Here is a 19,186-nt window from a genome sequence, read left to right as displayed (position 1 = left end):
AATTGTGGGTAGCAGCAGGTCTCCTCCAATTCTAGATGACTTATATACAATGCTTGGAAAAAGTATTCATACCCCTTGAAGCTTTTCCACATTTTGTCATGTTACAACCAAAAACGTAAATGTATTTTATTGGGATCTTATATGATAAACCAACAAAAAGTGGCACATAATTGTGAAGTGGGAGGAAAATGCTAAATTGTTTTAATTTTTTTTTTTTTACAAATATGTGAAAAGTGTGGCGTGCATTTGTATTCAACTCCCCTGAGTCAATACTTTGTAAGACCACCTTTCACTGCAATTACAGCTGCAAGTCTTTTTGGGGATGTCTCTACCAGCTATACACAACTATAGAGTGACATGTTTGCCCATTCTTCTTTGCAAAAGTCTTGCCACAGATTCTCAATTGGATTTAGGTCTGGAATTTGACTGGGCCATTCTAACACATGAATATGCTTTAATCTAAATCATTCCATTGTAGCTCTGGCTGTATGTTTAGGGTCGTTGTCCTGCTGGAAGGTGAACCTCCGCCCCAGTCTCAAGTCTTTTGCAGTCTCTCCAGCCTTGTACACACGATTGGATTGTTCGCCCACAAAACCGTGGACTTTTGTCCGAAGGGCGTTAGCCCAAACTTGTCTTGCATACACACAGCCACACAACTACAAACGTTGTGACGTACTACGTTGTTTTTCAACTCTTTTGCGCCACCCTTTGGGCTCCTTCTGCTAATTTCGTGTTAGTAGAAGTTTGGTGAGTGTTGATTCGCACTTTTCATTTCGCACTTTTCATTTTGCGCTTTTCATTTTGCGCTTTTCAGTTCGTTTTTGAATGGCCTTTCATCAACCAGCCATGTTGCAGAATCGGAGGAGATAACGTGTTATTTACTATTGACCTTGGAGTTATTGCTTTGACATTGTTTTTTTGGTTTAATAATGATTTGATTTGGTATATTTTCTATATTTTTGGATGCATAGAATGCACTTTTTGGTTAAGTTCTATTGGCAGATAGCATGTCTAATTGTATTTGTTTTCCTTTTTTAACCACTTGCCTACCAGACACTAACACCCCATTCCTGCCCACACCATTTTTCAGCTTTCAGCGCTGTCGCACTTTGAATGACAATTTGCGGCCATGCTACACTGTACCCAAACACGTTTTTTATCATTTTCTTCACACAAATAGAGCTTTCTTTTGGTGGTATTTAATCACTGCTGGGTTTTTTATTTTTTCCAAAAAAAAGAAAAGACCAAAAATTTTGAAAAAAAAAAGTTTTTTACTTTTTTTCTGTCAGTAAATTTTGTAACTAAGTAATTTTTCGCCTTCACTGATGTGCGCTGATGAGGCGGCACTGATGGGCACTGATAGGCTGAACTGGTGGGCATTGATGAGGTGGCACTTATGGGCACTGATGAGGCGGCACTTATGGGCACTGATGAGGTGGCACTGATGAGGAGGCACTGATAGGTGGCACTGATGAGCACTCATAGGCGGCATTGATGGGCACTGTTGGGTGGCACTGATGGGCACTAATAAGCGGCACTGGTGGGCACTGATCGGCGGCACTGGTGGGCACAGATAGGAAGTACAGATGGGCACTGATGGGTGGCACTGATGGGCGACATTGATGGGCATTGATCGACAGCAGTGATGGGCAGCACTAATAGGCGGCACTGATTGCCAGCACTGACTGGCATTGCTAATGGGCACTGATTGGTGGCAGTGGTGGGCACTAATTGCTGCCAATGGTGGGCACTATATGCTGGCATTGGTGGGCAATGGTGGGCACTGTTTGTGACACTGTATTTATTTATCAGTGCCCTGATTACATCCCTAGATGTCCCCCTGTGAGGAGATGCCACTGATCGGCTCACCTCTCCTCACACTGGTGGACACAGCCGATCACATGGTTAAAGAGCCGCGGACGCGGCTCTTTACACAGATTGGGGTCGCGCCTTGTCCTAGCAAAACGGCGCGGGCGCGCGAGAGTGGCCGTTCTGGGACACCGTCATACGATGTCATCCCAGAACAAGAGCTGCACCGCCGTCATTTGATGGTGGGTGGGCAGCAAGCAGTTAATGCACAATAAAAAAATTGTGGATAATAATACCTGGCTATGTGTTTTACTTCAAAAGACAGTTTGGTAGTAAGCAGTTGCATTAAAAAAAAATAAAATGTAAAATTAACAAGGGACACCAACATAGTTGTATCTTTGATCTTAAAAACTACGGGATAATGGAGTTGTGGTAACTTGCCCAAATAAAAAAAAAAAAAAAAAAAAAGCATAATAATATTATTCTTGATATCACTAGAAAAAAAAAGCATTTGAAAATTTGTTTGCAATAACTCCATCGGTATCTCCAACAAAGCAGTTTCATTATTATCCCATTAAAGAAGAAGAGAATCTGCGTTGCATTTCGAGATTTCATAATTTGCCATGACACCAATGTTAATTCTCCATTACGAACGCTAGTTTACAAGACTGACCGCGGACTTGTGTACACACGCTCGGAAAATCTGATAACACACATTTGTTCGCGGAAAATTTGAAAACCCGCCATCCAACATTTGTCCGTGGAAAATCTGACAACAATTGTCCAATAGAGCATACGGTCGGATTTTCCGCCAACACCCTGTCATCGAACATTTCCCGTTGGAAAGTCAAATCGTGTTTACAAGGCTTAACAGGTTTTCTTCTAAGATTGCCCTGTATTTGGCTCCATCCATCTTCCTATCAACTCTGACCAGCTTCCCTGTCCCTGCTGAAGAAAAGCATCCCCACGCCATGATGTTTCACGGTGGGAATGGTGTGTTCAGGGTGATGTGCAGTGTTCGTTTTGCTTTTAGGCCAAAAAGTTCAATTTTGGTCTCATCTGATCAGAGCATCTTCTTCCACATGTTTGCTGTGTCCCCCACATGGTTTCTTGCAAACTGCAAACAGGACTTCTTATTGCTTTTTTTCAACAATTGCTTTCTTCTTGCCACTCTTCCACTAAGGCCAGGGTTATGGAGTGCACACTAATGGTTGTCCTGTGGACAGATACTCCCACCTGAGCTGTGGATCTCTGCAGCTCCTCCAGAGTTACCATGGACCTCTTGGCTGCTTCTCTAAATAATGCTCTCCTTGCCCGGCCTGTCACTTCAGATGGGTGGCCATGTCTTGGTAGGTTTGCAGTTGTGCCATACTCTTTCCATTTTTGGATGGTGGATTGAACAGTGCTCCATGAGATGTTCAAAGATTGGGATATTTTTTTATGACCTAACCCTGCTTTAAACTTTTCCACAACTTTATCCCTGACCTGTCTGGTGTGTTCCTTGGCCTTCATGATGCTGTTTGTTCACAATGGTTCTCTAACAAACCCCTGAGGGCATCTCAGAATAGCTGTATTTATACTGAGATTAAAATATCACACAGGGGGACTCTATTTACTAATTAGGTGACTTCTGAAGGCAATCGGTTCCACTAGATTTTAGTCTATCACATAAAATTCCAATAAAATACATTTACGTTTTTGGTTGTAACATGACAAAATGTGGAACATTTCAAGGGGTATGAATACTTTTTCAAGGCACTGTATATTGTAGATGTTCACTTTTACAATTATATTTATCATTTTGATCTTCTTTTCAGGATAGCCTCAAAAATGTTGCAGAATCGAATGGCTACAATACAATGTTTAAATTACTACAGGTACATTAGTTACTACTTTTTACTTACTACTGTTATACATGTTCAGATTATGTTTAAGAGCAAATCAATGGAAATGGGACAGTTTGTGTTGGAACTGATGATCTTTGTGTAAGATGAACAATTTATTCAAATAAGTAGCCTGGTGAACAACCATGGTGATTTCACCTTCTGCCGTAGTGTAGAGTGTTTTTAGTTTTGGGTAGAATAGGGAAGAGTTAGAACCCGTGTAAGATTTGTATTGCTGTCTGAGATCTTGCTGTAGCAGTTTCTTTTTACTTTATCTTGGTGATTTATTGGAATATTACCTTATTACCCTAACACTAATAAAATTTACACTTTTCATATTGTTATTATTAAGTATATTTTTCTAACAATACAAATCTTTTTACATTATCCTTTTTTTTTTTACTACAATGCCTTAACTGCTGTTGTGTTGGTGATTTATTGGATTTTTTTCTTTAAGGAGAACACTAATACAATGTACATTTTTCAAATTGTTATTATTAAGCATATTTTTTAACAATTCAAGCCTTTTTACTGTATCTTATTTTTTTACTGTCATGCCTTAACTGCTGGTGTGTTGGTGTTTTATTGAACCTTTACCATAAAGGAGAACATTAATAAATTTTTAATGTATTTTTTTAACAATACAAAGCTGAGGACTGTCGATTTTTGAGTAGCACAGAAATGTTTCTACTGGTACTGTTTATTTTGTCTTGTATTGTATTGCTACACTGGATTAGAGAAGGCTGGTTTTAACCAGTGGCTCCTTCAGTAAACCAGCTTAATAACCTAAGGGGTTGAAAGAGCTGTAAAATATGTTGGTTAGCTAAAACAATTTCTGGCTGCAGCTAGAAAAACACTGGAATTGGCTGATTTCCCTTTAATGATAAACACTAAAAAAATATGCGGCATTCTTGTAAAAATTGTTATAGATAGTCCCTGGGAGTTACATATGTATTTCATGATAAGATGTAGGCCTACATGTTGGATAATTGCAGTCTACAGTGTAAAGAGCAAAGCATGATCTGCACTAATCCATAGATCCAGAGCAACCAATCACTTTACTGAAATCAGACCAGTACAGGATTCTTGCTGGTTGTCATTTTACCAAACTTTTCTGTTAGTGCTTTGCTGTTTAGATTTAATTATTGAAAAAGACCAAATGGAAATAATCTGATAGGAGATATTTATGTCAAGTATTGAAACAATGCCATGAACTTATTGCTAAAAGTTTTATTTAGTTCAGAACTAGATCATAAATATATGTAAAAGTTTATTATATTTAAACTATGGAGTATGGAGGAGTATATGTAATGATATATGTTTTTGTTGTTACTTTTATGTTTTTTCAGGATGCTGAGCTAATGAAATTTATTGATGATCCTGTACATCGACCAGTAACATTGTTCATGCCAACAGATGAGGCAATAAGAGACCTGCCCCAAGAGCAAAGAGATTTTCTTTACAATAATCAAAACAAAGATAAGCTTACACAATACTTGAAGTATCACATTGTCAGAGATGCCGGGGTGAGGCACAAATATTTTTTGGTGACTCTTGCAATAAATAGAGAATGTTAAAGTCCAGTTTATGACTTGTTTAAGCCTGCATAAATAGGAAATGTGACTTGCATTATCTGGTGACCTTTGATTGTAATTCAGACCTAACTTCTCAATAAGGGCTCAAGCACACAGGACATTTAAAAAATGCCAGCTCTGCTGCCAGGAAAAAGCAGCTGTTAAAATGAGTTTTTAGCCACGTTTTTCACTATCGTTTAGGGGTGTTTTGTGCTTTTTTGGGTGTTAGCGTTTTTGGGCATTTTTACAGGAAAAACATTCCCTATAATGTAAAAACGTCTAATAATGCAGTAAGCGGCTAAACATGGCTAAAAGCTTGTTACAGCGTTTAGCAGCGTTTTGCGTTTTTAAAGCTCAACAGCCTCTGCTCCTGGACTCAAAGGCTGTCGGTTTGTTTCTACTTACGCTTATGCCTCAAAACACCTCTGAAAGTTTATGTGTGCATGGACAAATAGGCTAACATGGAGGGGCATTTAGAGGTAGTAAAAAAAAATGTGACACCCCTAACAGCAGCTGTTAAAACGTCCTGTGTGCATGAGCCCTAAGGCTTCATGCACACTGGGCATTTTTACAGCTGCTGTGGTGACATTTTTTTTAACTGCCTTTAAACTCCTCTGCATGTTATCCTATCCATGCACACATAGGCTTTTATTCGTATTTTTTGTATTTTTTGAGAGTTTAGTGGCAGAAAAACCCCCTCTGCCAGCGCATTCTGGAGCAGCAGTGTTTGGCAGAAAAAAATTTTGACAGCTCCTAAACTCTACTAAACTCTCCTAAACTCTGCTAAATGCTGGTGTCCAGCATTTAGCAGAGTTTTTTCTTTATTTCTGTTGTTATGCCGGAGTCCTTGACAACCAGTGATCAGCTAGTTGTTAAGGAGTGGGCCAGGGAGCAATGGATCAATCATCGGCTGTCAGTGGGATTCCCCGCTGACATCTGAATGAAAAAAAAAACATTGCCGGCAATAAAAAAATGTCATGGGGTCCCTCCCCCAATCTATACCAGACCCTTATCGGAGCATGCAGCCTGGCAGGCCAGGAAAGGGGGGCTGATGAGCGAGGGCCCCCCCCTCCTGAACCATACCAGGCCACATGCCCTCAACATGGGGGGTTGCTTTGGGGCAGGGGGGCTCTGCCCCTCCAAAGCACCTTGTCCCCATGTTGATGGGGACAAGGGCCTCTTCCCCACAACCCTGGGCGGTGGTTGTGGGGGCCCCCAGATCCCACCCCCTCTCATGTGAATGGCATACATCGTAACCCAGGCCCTTGCATTCATTATATCTGGTCTCCCACAGTACATGGAAATGCAAATATTTTAGTAAATATCAACTGTTAAATACCTTTTCTCATCAGCAATATGTAGCAGTCTAGTGACTTCCATCAGTGTCTGGCTGGGCACCGGTTAAAGCTTTTAGGAGGCGTTTTCACACTCCTCTCACAGTCCTATGGGGCTACATGACCCCTAACCCTCTGTCTGGATAGTGCTGATGGGCCTGTGTTGAACACATGTTCCGAAAAAAATTAAAAAAACTCTCTAGCAGTACACACCAAATTGAGCATGTGCAGAGTTCCCCCTCTGTACGATCTCTGTACTATCAGCAGATGGATTGGGGACAGTAAAAGAAAGGAAGGATCAGCGAAGAAAGGATCAAACAGGAGCACAAGACCTCTAACCTCCACCAGCTCCTTGATGTCATCATGGACAACCTGTAAAGCTCTGGTAAACTCCATGACCAAGAGGGTTAAGGCAGTGCTGGAAAATAATGGTGGCCACACAAAATATTGACACTTTGGGTCCAATTTGGACATTTTCACTTAGGGGTGTACTCACTTTTGTTGCCAGCGGTTTAGACATTAATGGCTGTGTGTTGAGTTATTTTGAGGGGACAGCAAATTTACACTGTTATACAAGGTGTACACTCACTACTTTACATTGTAGCAAAGTGTCATTTCTTCAGTGTTGTCACATGAAAAGATATAATAAAATATTTACAAAAATGTGAGGGGTGTACTCACTTTTGTGAGATACTGTATATGTAAATATACACATATTTCTGCTCTTTATTTTCACCTGGTGATCCTACCAGTAACACAAGGCTTACATACCCTGTACTGCATCTGTTGAGTTACAGAGTTGTCTTATCACCCTAGAGCAGCAAGTTTGTTAGGACTACATAACACCTCTCTCTATCCCGTTCCCCTTCCCCATAACATAGATAGGAGGTTTTCTGTAGTCCACAGAAGGAGCTGGGAACAATGCTGATAACAGTGCAGGAAAGATAGACAGCACAGAAAGATATCAACACAGTATGTTTCTAGATGGGTCAACTGGTATTTTTTGCACTTATTGAACTGATATAAAAACAAACATTCATTGTTGAGGTTATTATGTACTTTAAGTAAATTGCACTTGATATGTTGTCAACAAGTTACTTTTGCAGCCAAGTGTGTGTAAAGTGTGTGCTTGAGAGCTGTTTTCCCAGGTAGGAGTCCTGCTAAGTTTGTCAGCAACATGGGCTCAGGTATCATGGCAGCTAAAGGAAAGTGTATCCAAAGTTGTTAGAGGAGATTAGATTTGATTCAGCGAGTAATGCTGCGTACACACGATCGGACATTGATCGGACATTCCGAAAACAAAATCCATGAATTTATGTCGACGGATGTTGGCTCAAACTTGTCTTGCATACACACGGTCATACAAAGTTGGTCAGAAATTCTGAACGTCAAGAACGCGGTGATGTACAACACATTTGACAAGCCGAGAAAAATGAAGTTCAATAGCCAGTACAGCTCTTCTGCTTGATTCCGAGCATGCGTGGAATTTTGTGCGTCGGAATTGTGTACACACGATCGGAATTTGCGCGAACGGATTTTGTTGTCAGAAAATTGGAGAACCAGATCTCAAATTTTGTGTGACGGAAATTTCGATGAAAACTGTCCGATGGAGCCTACACATGGTCGGAATTTCTGACAACAAGCTTTGATTGCACATCTTACATCGGAAAGTCCAACCGTGTGTACGGGGCATTAGACTTCTCTGAACTGATGCTTATAGTGATGGGTGGATATTGTGAATATTGATGTGTTTATTGAGAATAGCTCAGGTACAAGTGTTTTAACAAGCATTCATTTCTGGCAGTCTCCCACAATTTGTTAAAGATGCATAATCAAAAACACCTTCTTTGCAGTGATAATTGCGTAAGGTTTGAATTTGTACTATTTTGAGAATCACTTTTACATTAGACCCCATAACTTAGCAGAGTGCATACAAGGGATTTCTTGTAAGATGACAGGAAATAATTTAATCATCTTTATTTTGCCATGTCTACATGGATATATATATATATATATATATATATATATATATATATATATATACATACCCTGTTTCCACGAAAATAAGACCTAGCGTGATTGTCGGTGATGGCTGCAATATAAGCCCTACCCCCCAAATAAGCCCTAGTTAAAGTCCTTGTAGATCTTATTTTCAGGGTAGGGCTTATTTTCGGGGATACAGGGTAGGGCTTATTTGGGGGGTAGGGCTTATATTGCAGCCATCACCGACAATCACGCTAGGTCTTTTTCGGGGAAACAGAATATATATCTATATATATATATATATATATATATATATAGATATATATGTATAAAAAACATTATATACACAAACATGCTCGATATACCGGTATGTCTTAAGGAGTGACCTGCAGAGGGTGAAAAGGTGAAAAGGAATCCTTTAAACTATCTCTGTTGCACGTGTTGGCACTTATATTTATGTTTAACATTTGTGTATCAATTATTTCAGGTTACAGCTAATGACCTCCTTATTAGGGGATCAATAAAGACACTTCAAGGTTCTGACCTTAGTGTGAAATGTGGAGACAAGGATTCTACAACTGTAAGTAGCTCACGTATAAAAATGGTTATCAAGTCAGCTAAATACTGCCAAGTCTTCCGATGCCTGCATTTTCCCAATTTAGCATAAATCTTACAGGTTTTCTGTTCTCTAAGGGTGGCTTCACACTGCCCCTGTGTGGTCCCACTGCGCTTTGTGCAAAGGGCAGCTTATTTACCGTTTTTGTGTGGGTTAGCTCCGTGTCTTCATGACTTGGATGAGAACTTACGGTTTTGGTTTTCAGAAAGTGCAGCAAAGATGCAGGATTCAGGAGATGTAGCATCAGTGGCGTCACTAGGGGGTGGCTTTTGGGGCTATAGCCCCGAATCTGGGGCCCATAGCCCCGAGTCTCTGCAGGGGTCCCCAAGGGGAGGGGAGGCTCTCTGGGGACCCTGATGTAAGTGGGGGGGCTCTTTGGGGACCCTAATGTAAGGAGGAGGCTCTCTGGGGACCCTGATGTAAGGGGGGGGCTCTCTGGGGATATATACACACACACACGTATATTACTGTATATACATGTGTTTGACTTTCTTTACTACGCTGCTATGGGCTCTAGCCCCAGATCTTTTGTAGACCTAGCAACGCCCCTGTGTAGCATGCAGGTGCTTTCTAAAACTGCAGCAAAACCGCAGGACCTCATAGAAGTCTATGGGAAAGTGCAGCTAACCTGCACAAAAAACATGGGTTAGCTGCAGTTTAGCAAAAGCGCAGCAGGGCAGTGTGAAGCCACTCTAAATTTAGAGACTTTTTTGCATATGTATTTCATATCTATGCATATGTGTAGCACCCTCTTAGGTAAGTTGCTAGGGAGATGGGCAGTTATTTTTGGCTCCTCTGTAATCATTGGAGCAGCTGTTGATTTCTTTGGGCTGTTCTGGATCTCACAGGCTGCAGGTCTGATTGCTCTCCCCCTGCCTTCTAGAGGCTTCTAGAACATAGGGGGCTGGGCATGTCAAATAGGCAGATTGAATATGTATTGTAGGTGGCTGAGAGAACATAAATAGTCTGGGGTCTAGGGTAGCCCTGTTCTTGCCCTGCTAGAGAAGTTCCCAGCCTCTGGCTCTTCTCCTCTGAGGCAGTTTTGCTAGAATTTGCTGGTGTTTATCAGTTCATCACTGGATAGTTACTGATAGAAGCTAGGAACCAAACAGTTTCCCTGGGACATAGAGATGTTTGGAGGGAATTGGGGGAGTTCAGTTGTCCTGAGAAGACATTGTGATACTTTTAAGGATAAGTGCCAGGCACCAGCAGTAGGTCTTTCTGAGACAGCACTTACAGGGTCTCTGTTCTGGCAATTCCTAATAACCCTTGGCAGAAAGACTGTTCGGAGAACTCTATACTAGTCAAGGATGTCCTCCTGTTGCTATTCAGCGTGCCTTGAGTATCCCATACCATCCTCACCCCTCTCTCATCCCAAGTTCTACAAGTAATAAACCATAAAAATACAAACTCTAGACTGTTTATTGAAGCCAGTGTGGATAAACTGTTGTTTGTGTGGCTGGTGGTCTCTGCACTCTTTGGCAAAGAACCAGTTAAATATCAACGGCTCCTGCAGGGGATAGCGCTACAAATTAAAGGAAAACTGTAATTTTTGGTCAGTTTAATTTAATTTTTAAGTTTCTATGTTCTGTTTCAGAGTAATTGGCTTGAATTTACAGTAGAGTATGTTCACTTTGCAAAGCAAATATATTCTACTTCTTTAGTAAATCAGCCCTTTTGTCTCTGATTGAATCCTCCTATGGATTTGAAATGGAAAAAAAAAGAAGGGCATGAGTCGGTTCTCTGACTCATTCACTCATGGCCTCAAATATTACCCTAAAGCTGAAGTTTAGCCAAAAAAAAATTATTTCTGTACAGTTTAAGTTACATTGCTTACCTGTAATGAACCAAAATGTGAAGGCTGCTGGATTCTGTAAAAATCCTTATTGCAAGGCTTCACTCACATAATCTGTGAGTGTCGGAGAGTCTGACCAGTCACAGAATTATCTCCCCCATTCACAGATTGTGTTACAGGCAGTGCAGTCAGTGAAAGAACGCTTCTCAATGTAAGAGAGGGCAGGAGGGGGCATCCCTATCAGATTGTCTTTAGTTCTGCTGAGCTGTACAGCAAAGTGTCACTACTGAAGCCAACCCTACACTATCCTGTACAGTAAAATGCTGCATTTTATAGTGCAGGCTAGTGTGCACATAAGCATGTGAGCACACAATACAGTGATATGTCATGTAATTAGATAAAATCAAGGATCTGCTTAAAAATGAGATTATGCAAACAGTGGCCAAGGCATGGAAATCTCCTACATTGGTACTAGCAGAAACAATTCACAGAATGAATAATACAATGTCCCATGCTAAGATGGTAGCCATCGATCAAAATCAAATTCCAAAATTTGAAAAACTTTGGCACCCTTGGATAAAACAACAGTTCCTGTCAAATTTCAGTGACTCTGTCCTGTTGCCATGGTAACAGATTAAATGACTTACAGAGACACCCATTCTAAGGCTTCAAAGAGAACTAAAAAGAATAATAAACTGACGAGCGGGACAACCTTGTGGACCATACCTCTACCTTTCAACCCTTTTTCTTCTTTCTCTTTCCTTTTCTCCACCTTACGATTAAAGCTCATTATCAGAATTTATTTGACCTATATACACTCTACTTGTAAACAATATGTATAGTAGGTATAAATCATTTAAATACCTACAAAAGTAACTAAGGAAATGATATATATCTTTAATTTAGGTTTACATGAACCCAATGTTTAATATTTGAAATTTCATGATATTTACCTATATAAACCCTACTGTAAAACAATGAGCTTACTTTATAGATCCTTGTAAACTTACTTTATGTATCTTTATAACATTGTATACTCAATAAACTTCTTTTGACAAGGAAAAAATGAGATTATGGACCTACTTGCGGTGACCAACAATGAAAAATGTTACAGTTTTTGAGAGAGGTACTGTATATAGGGGAGCATATGCGGGAGATAAAGGCAAAGGACCCTGAGAAACCCCTGACCCAGCACTTTACCCAATACTATGATGGGAAGTTGGAAGGCATGTCGGTGAAGGGCATCTATGCACTTAAATTACCACCAAGAAGGGGAGATTTTAATTCCATCCTACTGCAAAAAGAAAAGTGGTGGATTTATAAGTTCAAATCTTTGGCCCCCCTCGGCTTGAACACTGAACTTAACTTACAGGTCTTTCTTGAATCCTAAATCATCCTCCTTCTCAGTATGACCTTTTATATACATCACTCCCCATATTACTATCATGGCCATGTGCCTCTGTTCTGAGCCATTTATTGCCATATTTTAATTGTAAATTTTGCACTTTGAATGTCATGTACCTTAATATCTATGTCCCTATGTGTCATTTAGGGTTGTTTACCCCGTTATCCAACATAAATCTAGATAGCTATATAGCTATGAGGTGATGTTGTCGGTGTTTCTTTTGTGTGTCCTGTGTGTGTCCCCCTTCCCCTACATTCCACTCCCTTCCTTTCCATCAAGTCTTTTTTCCCCCTTGCTGTTAACGAACTCCCTCGATGTTACTTGGACGTTTTGAATAGGTTTGAATAAGCATATATGCTCCTTGTGTATAGATACCCCTCTTCTGATCAGTACTCTTCAGCCTTTGTAGAAGACTGCTATTCGAGTCTATATATATACACAAATGGAGAGCTCTGGGTGTGACCACAAAAAATTGAAATGTTCCTTTAATGATTCAATTGGGAGCAGATATTAGCCAGGGCAGTGACGCCGTGATAAGGAACAGTCGGCAGCCCGCCCCAATGTCCAGATGAAGCTATGTACAGCATATGGAGTGCAAAGCACTGGGAGCCCTGATGGAATTTCCAAAGGTGGATTTACTCTAAATTCACGAGCATAGAGGAGTGAATTGCCCAATTACACTTATCCATCAAGGGTAATGTATTGCCGTTGACTGCCTCCACACACTTGACTTACATGGAATAAGTCCACCCATGAATTACATGGACAAGATGCATGGCCCATTACCCTAAACACCATACACAGACTAACGGGCTGTATATTCATCCTCAGTATATGGCAATCAGCCGATACATGGTGACTTAACATACAATTGAATAGCCCACAGTAGCAGTTTATTGTACACACTCCTCCATAGGAACCAGTGACCGGGTTATCGAGTGTTCACAGTGCCAGCCATTTTGGAGAACCTTTATGCGCTGTCTCATATTATCATAATTGATGATCATATATCATGATTGTGTACTACAGGATTCTATCATACATCCATTTGTGAATTTGAACTACTCACCACACCAGAAACTGATCTTCGTTACACGTCCCACTGGCTGCTCTCTCTCCCCTTGCGTGCAGCCCGAGTGAGAGTCCTATTCCTCCCTCTCCATCCATCCACTTTTCCCATCCCCTTGGCTCGTGGCCATTGGCATGCACCTTGCTTGTTGCTACATGATTACCCTCCATTTGGAGGTTATTTAATATGATCTTTTAATTGGATAAATGAACATTATGCCTTATTAACATCAGCACTGTGTCACTCATATGGTCATCTTTTTTCTCCACAACTTTAGTGGGGATCATTTTTGTTTATATGCAGTTCTGAGACTAGAGTGTCACTACCCTAAATGGTAAGAGATGTCTGTTTAGGGTATTTCTCTCTATTTGACTAATTGCCAATTGCCCTCAACTCGTGTTTTTGGTGAAAATGCTAGTTGCCTCCCAACATAACAATCCAATGACTTCAATATTTTTTTAGTTACTACCTGGGAATTAGGAGTTCTGACCTCATTAGCTTCACCAGGTCAGCGTTTTCGAAAGTCAGAGGTTCAGCATGAGGGGCATGCAGCCAGCATTTTGAAAAGTAGGTCAACATTGGCAGCCCCCATTTTTCTAAGTGCAAGTTTCTTTTGAAGGAATTATCTTACATGTTATACTTCACAACTACTTACTCCTATCTGCCCCAGTTAAAAAGGAGTGACTGCAGAAACTAATAGTTTCTTTTTTCAAACTGAAAGCTCCGGTCAACGTTAGTACAGAGATCTCCCCCACTGACGCCCCCCTCCCCGCCAGAACACTCAGCGCTGAAAACGCTGTTCGGAAGCCGCTCACCTGCTGGTATTCCTGCCTGCTTCTATCAGACCGGCTGACATACACACGGCCGAATGTCGGCCGTTTTTCATTGAACCAGCTGATGTCTCCCAACATTCGGCCCCTGTGTACTATAGACATTAGCCTTCACATGTAATCAATGTGCAAGGGCCCATTCAGACCATTATTCAGTGTGCTGTAATGCTCAAATTTTTATGCGCTGAATGAGGGAGCCCAGTACTACACATGCAAAAATAGATCCTGCATAGTAGATGAGTTTGAAAGAAGACACAAGTCCATTAAGTCCAACCTATGTGTGATTATATGTCAGTATTACATTGTATATCCCTGTATGTTGCGATCGTTCAAGTGCTTATCTAATAGTTTCTTGAAACTATCGATGCTCCCCGCTGAGACCACTGCCTTTGGAAGGAAATTCCACATCCTTGCCGCCCTTACAGTAAAGAACCCTCTACGTAGTTTAAGGTTAAACCTCTTTTCTTCTAATTTTAATGAGTGGTCACGAGTCTTGTTGAACTCCCTTCCACGAAAAAGTTTTATCCCTATTGTGGGGTCACCAGTACAGTATTTGAATATTGAAATCATATCCCCTCTCAAGCGTCTCTTCTTCAGAGAGAATAAGTTCGGTGCTAGCAACCTTTCCTCATAACTAATATCCTCCAGACCCTTTATTAGCTTTGTTGCCCTTCTTTGTACTCGCTCCATTTCCAGTACATCCTTCCTGAGGACTGGTGCCCAGAACTGGACAGCCGGACCAGAGTCTTGTAGACCAGGAGGATTATCATTTTATCTCTGATCCCATTTTTAATGCATGCCAATATTCTGTTTGCTTTGTTAGTAGCAGCAGCTTGGCATTGTATGCCAGTGCTGAGCCTATCATCTACTAGGATCCCCAGGTCCCTTTCCATCCTAGATTCAACCAGAGGTTCTCCCCCAGTGTATAGATTACATTCATATTTTTGCCACCCAAATGCATTATTTTACATTTTTCTACATTGAACAACATGTTTTTAACTTTGCATAACAATGCACTGCAGGACACATAATACAATGCATTTCTGTGCATTGAGGCAACATTTTTCTTGTTTAAATTGATTATTAATATAAACCCGTCAAAATGACAACAGTTAGTAAACCATTGCGAGACATGTGTAAATAACATACAAATGCACAGAGAAGGGTTAACAGCCAAAAATGTAAACAGAATAAAATTAAGGGTGTAACACATCCCCCACAAAATGGTGATTAGTAAACAAGGCAAAATGTGATCAGCCTGGGATTCAGGAACCCATTGCTTAGGCCTGTAGGGAAGTTCCAGGAGGGCTTCAAGTACTCTACACTAGTAGGTGCCAAGGGATCCAGGAACCGAGCACATGCTGTGGTGCCTCCTAGTGGTAAAGTAGGTGTGGCTTACACCCTGTATTCATATGTCTCAACAAAATCTTAGCAGAATCTTAGTAAAATGTCTCTTGGCCAGAATCTTGGTTATTGAGGCAACATTTTATGGTGTGAACAGGCCCTTACTAATCTTTTAATCACAACTTATTCATTAATTATGTATAGTTCAAGATTCACCCAGTCTTTTTTTAAGTCTAAGTAGTGTCTCCCAATCAACAGCTTTTATGTTATTGGATAGCAATGTTTTTGGCAGACACTTCAGCTGTTTTTTTTTTTTTATTTTACATCTTCAAAATAGCTATATCAAAAATGTATTTGGATTAAAGTATTCTGAAATAAAAATGAACCTCATCATTCAGGAATATTTTCTATTAGTACGATGCATGTATTTTAAGATTAGAAGATGCTTTCACAAACTTTGATAAGCATAGCAGTAGAGAAATAACTGTGTGATCTGTGCAGATTGGAGGGTGATTATTATCATCAATTAAATCTATGCATATCTAATAACATATTTTCATTTACTCAGGGGGATATTTTTATGGACAATAGACAGTGCAAGATCATCCAGCGACAGCTTCTTTTCGATGGAGGAATAGCTTATGGCATTGACTGCCTCCTTACACCTCTTAGTTTGGGTGGACGATGTGACAGCTTAGTTACTATGGATGTGTCTGTAAGTTTCAATTTACTGTTGTAATAATCCTCAAGATTTCATGTTAATAAGTAAAACATTTTTTGAGGGGAAGGGTTACATTTTTTTTTATTTTGCTGTCTTCATTGAGTCCCCATAACAGGAGATGAAACGGATCTCTCCAGTGGGATTACAGACAGCAAAACAACACTTTTCTTGTTAGCCAGTGAAAGGGTTATCACCTCAGGCTTTTGCTTCTTTCTCCACCAATTTAGGGGATCTTCTGACTTTCTGCTACTGTTGTGTCACTGGCACAGGTAGTAGTGAAAATTTCCCTAACAAGTACAATTACAGCATGAAAACATAAATGGAGCTCTACTCTAGTGAGAAAGTTTGAACTGGAGTTCTACTTTAGTAATCTGCTTTTTCCTTTTTGTCTCCTCCTTCTATTTACTACTTCCTTATTGAGCCATTTAAATATATTCATCCACCTTGTAACACTTCTGTCTGTATATTTAATAGGGTGATTGTGGTATGTGCTTTAACGTTCCAAAGTGCCCATCAGGAAGCAAGCCCAAGGTACCGTAATTAAATGTTATGTGTGTAATGTATCAAAATTACATCTATGCATGACCTGCTACAGGAGTGTATCTATTATACTTCACAACTCCCTGCACTCTTTTATACTGCAAAATTATTTTCACTAATAAACAAAAATTAAATGAATATAAAGAATGGACAGACAGAAAAAAATACTGAGATATGCTTGTATGTATAAACATGCCTTTTACAGTAGTTCACCATGGTGAAACATGGTGATAATAATAGTGGTGTGCTTTGATAGTGAAAGGCCTACTGAGGAATAAATTATAGTAACACCATCCTCTAAACAATGTGTTTTGACAAGACAAGGGCAACAAAAATAAATGGGCAACCAATAGGCAAAGATTAAAGTGGGCAGAAAACAGCCAATTAAGGGCAACAAAGTAGCAATCATTACAGTATATGGAAACTCTCCCAGCACCAATTTTGCCACAACCCTCTTCCCACAAGCAAAAATTCCTACCATCTTCCCCGAAAAAAAATCTCCCTCCCAACACCAACCAGAAAAAATGTATTCCTACTCCCCTTAGCAAAAATCTCTCCAGAGTTGCTATGCAAAGAGTTTTTCCTCAGAAACAAAGCAGCATCTCCCAGGCTTCCCCAAAGCTTGAGTCTGTATAGGGCAGCATATTGTATTCAGATGGGCCTCCAAAACAGTAGACAACACGGCTGCTATCTGTACCTAGACCTGTAGAACACGCCACAACTAGCTGTATCTGGGGAGGACCGCTACCCCCAACCTAGGTATGCCAATACCCTGCTGTGAACATAGTATTGTTTTAAATGTGGTCAGAGAATAAACTGTAAGACATCCTATGATCAGTTGTTTAAGTGTATTTGCAATTTATGTTACTGAATAAACTAAGAATAGAACTTATATTTAACATGCATTGTACAGGGCCAGAAAACCAAATGTCAGTATGAGTTAAGCTCTAGGCGGAGTATACAGGGCTGCCGCCAGGAATGTTCCATGGTTCTGTGGATGGCCAAATGCTGTAAAGGATACTATGGAAGAGATTGCCAAGGTATGTGTTATTACTTCATTTCCAGCCATTCACCTTTTTCTGGTCAATAAGTGGAAGCTGGATCATATTTAATGCTGTCCCGTGTACTGCTAATTAAAAATACCTACCCCTCACATCTATGACTGAGTGCACTGTTTCAAAAGGGTTTCAGTAAAAGTTAGGTATTTTAGCACAAAATCTAATGCCCACCCAGTCAGAGGCGGCTCTAGGCTTTGTGAGGCCTTAGGCAAAACCTAGACATGAGGCCCCACTCACGCCCATAATGGGAAAAATAATTCAAGCGATAAAAATGAACTGTATAAATTGTATATATTAAAAGCCTTAAACACTATGAATTATAATTTCACAGTTTCTAGAATTTTCTCTAGCAAATTATCATTAAACATATATTTTACATGCACACAAATATAAATACAATTTGTGCAGCTGCTACTAGTAATGTGTAGTAGTAGTAGTAGTAGAATAAAAGTCAAAAATCATATTTCTTCATTCACATAAAGCTCAGGTTAATATAACCCAGCAGAGTTCCCACTTACATCAGAGTCTGCAAGATTCCCCCTTACAGTGCAAGGGGAAATTTGATGTAAGGGGCAATGCTGCAGACTGGAGTAAGGGGGAACGCTAAAGTAAGGGGGGCTCTGGTGACCAGAGATCACCTTATATCAGAGTGCACAGCATTCCCATTTACATCAGAGTTCCCCTTTTTACCAGGGTCCGTGGAGTTCCAACTTGCATTTAAAATGGGAACTCCAATGTGGGGAATACGCTGGTGACCACAGACCACCTGCAGAGTGAATACACTAAGGTAAAAGAGGGGGGGGGTTACTAATATAAGGGGGAACCTTTATATCAGTGCCCCCTTACCTTACTGTATTCACTCCCCCTTACATCACTGACCCCCATCAGACTATCCTTGCAGCGCTGTCACTGACCTCCTCTTAGGTGCACTGTACAGGGCTCAGCCAGACGGTCCTCTCTGGGCTCCAGCTTGGTGGCTCTAGTTTCATCCTATATTATCCTCTACGCACTCCACACAAGTCCAACTCCTCTTGTGACCCCCATCCTAGCAGTGCTCCAGCTCTTGACTCCTCTGTAACCCCCCCCCCCCCCAGAGACTGCAGACACAATAAAGAAGATGGTCAGAGGCTGTGCAGATATGATACAGAAAAAGGTCTGTGCAGACATGATACAAGAGATAGTCAGAGACTGCAGAAATTATACAATAGATGGTCATAAACTGTGG

The 19,186-nt window shown here is 40.5% G+C and overlaps 1 protein-coding gene across 1 annotated transcript in view; it reads left to right on the top strand.

The window, feature by feature from the left end:
- Positions 1–19,186, top strand: part of STAB2 (stabilin 2) — a 263,642-nt gene that overhangs the window by 192,527 nt on the left and 51,929 nt on the right. The window contains exons 50-55 of the mRNA XM_073620305.1: positions 3,627–3,686; positions 5,042–5,218; positions 9,071–9,163; positions 16,211–16,357; positions 16,838–16,894; positions 17,817–17,943. Coding sequence (XP_073476406.1) covers positions 3,627–3,686; positions 5,042–5,218; positions 9,071–9,163; positions 16,211–16,357; positions 16,838–16,894; positions 17,817–17,943 — 661 coding nt within the window. The remainder of the gene's footprint in view (positions 1–3,626; positions 3,687–5,041; positions 5,219–9,070; positions 9,164–16,210; positions 16,358–16,837; positions 16,895–17,816; positions 17,944–19,186) is intronic.

This window comes from Aquarana catesbeiana, linkage group LG03, assembly GCF_042186555.1.
Source record: "Aquarana catesbeiana isolate 2022-GZ linkage group LG03, ASM4218655v1, whole genome shotgun sequence".
Classification (NCBI taxonomy): domain Eukaryota; kingdom Metazoa; phylum Chordata; class Amphibia; order Anura; family Ranidae; genus Aquarana; species Aquarana catesbeiana.
The sequence above is the reverse complement of the archived record's forward strand: the minus strand, read 5'-3'. Positions and strand labels throughout refer to the sequence as shown.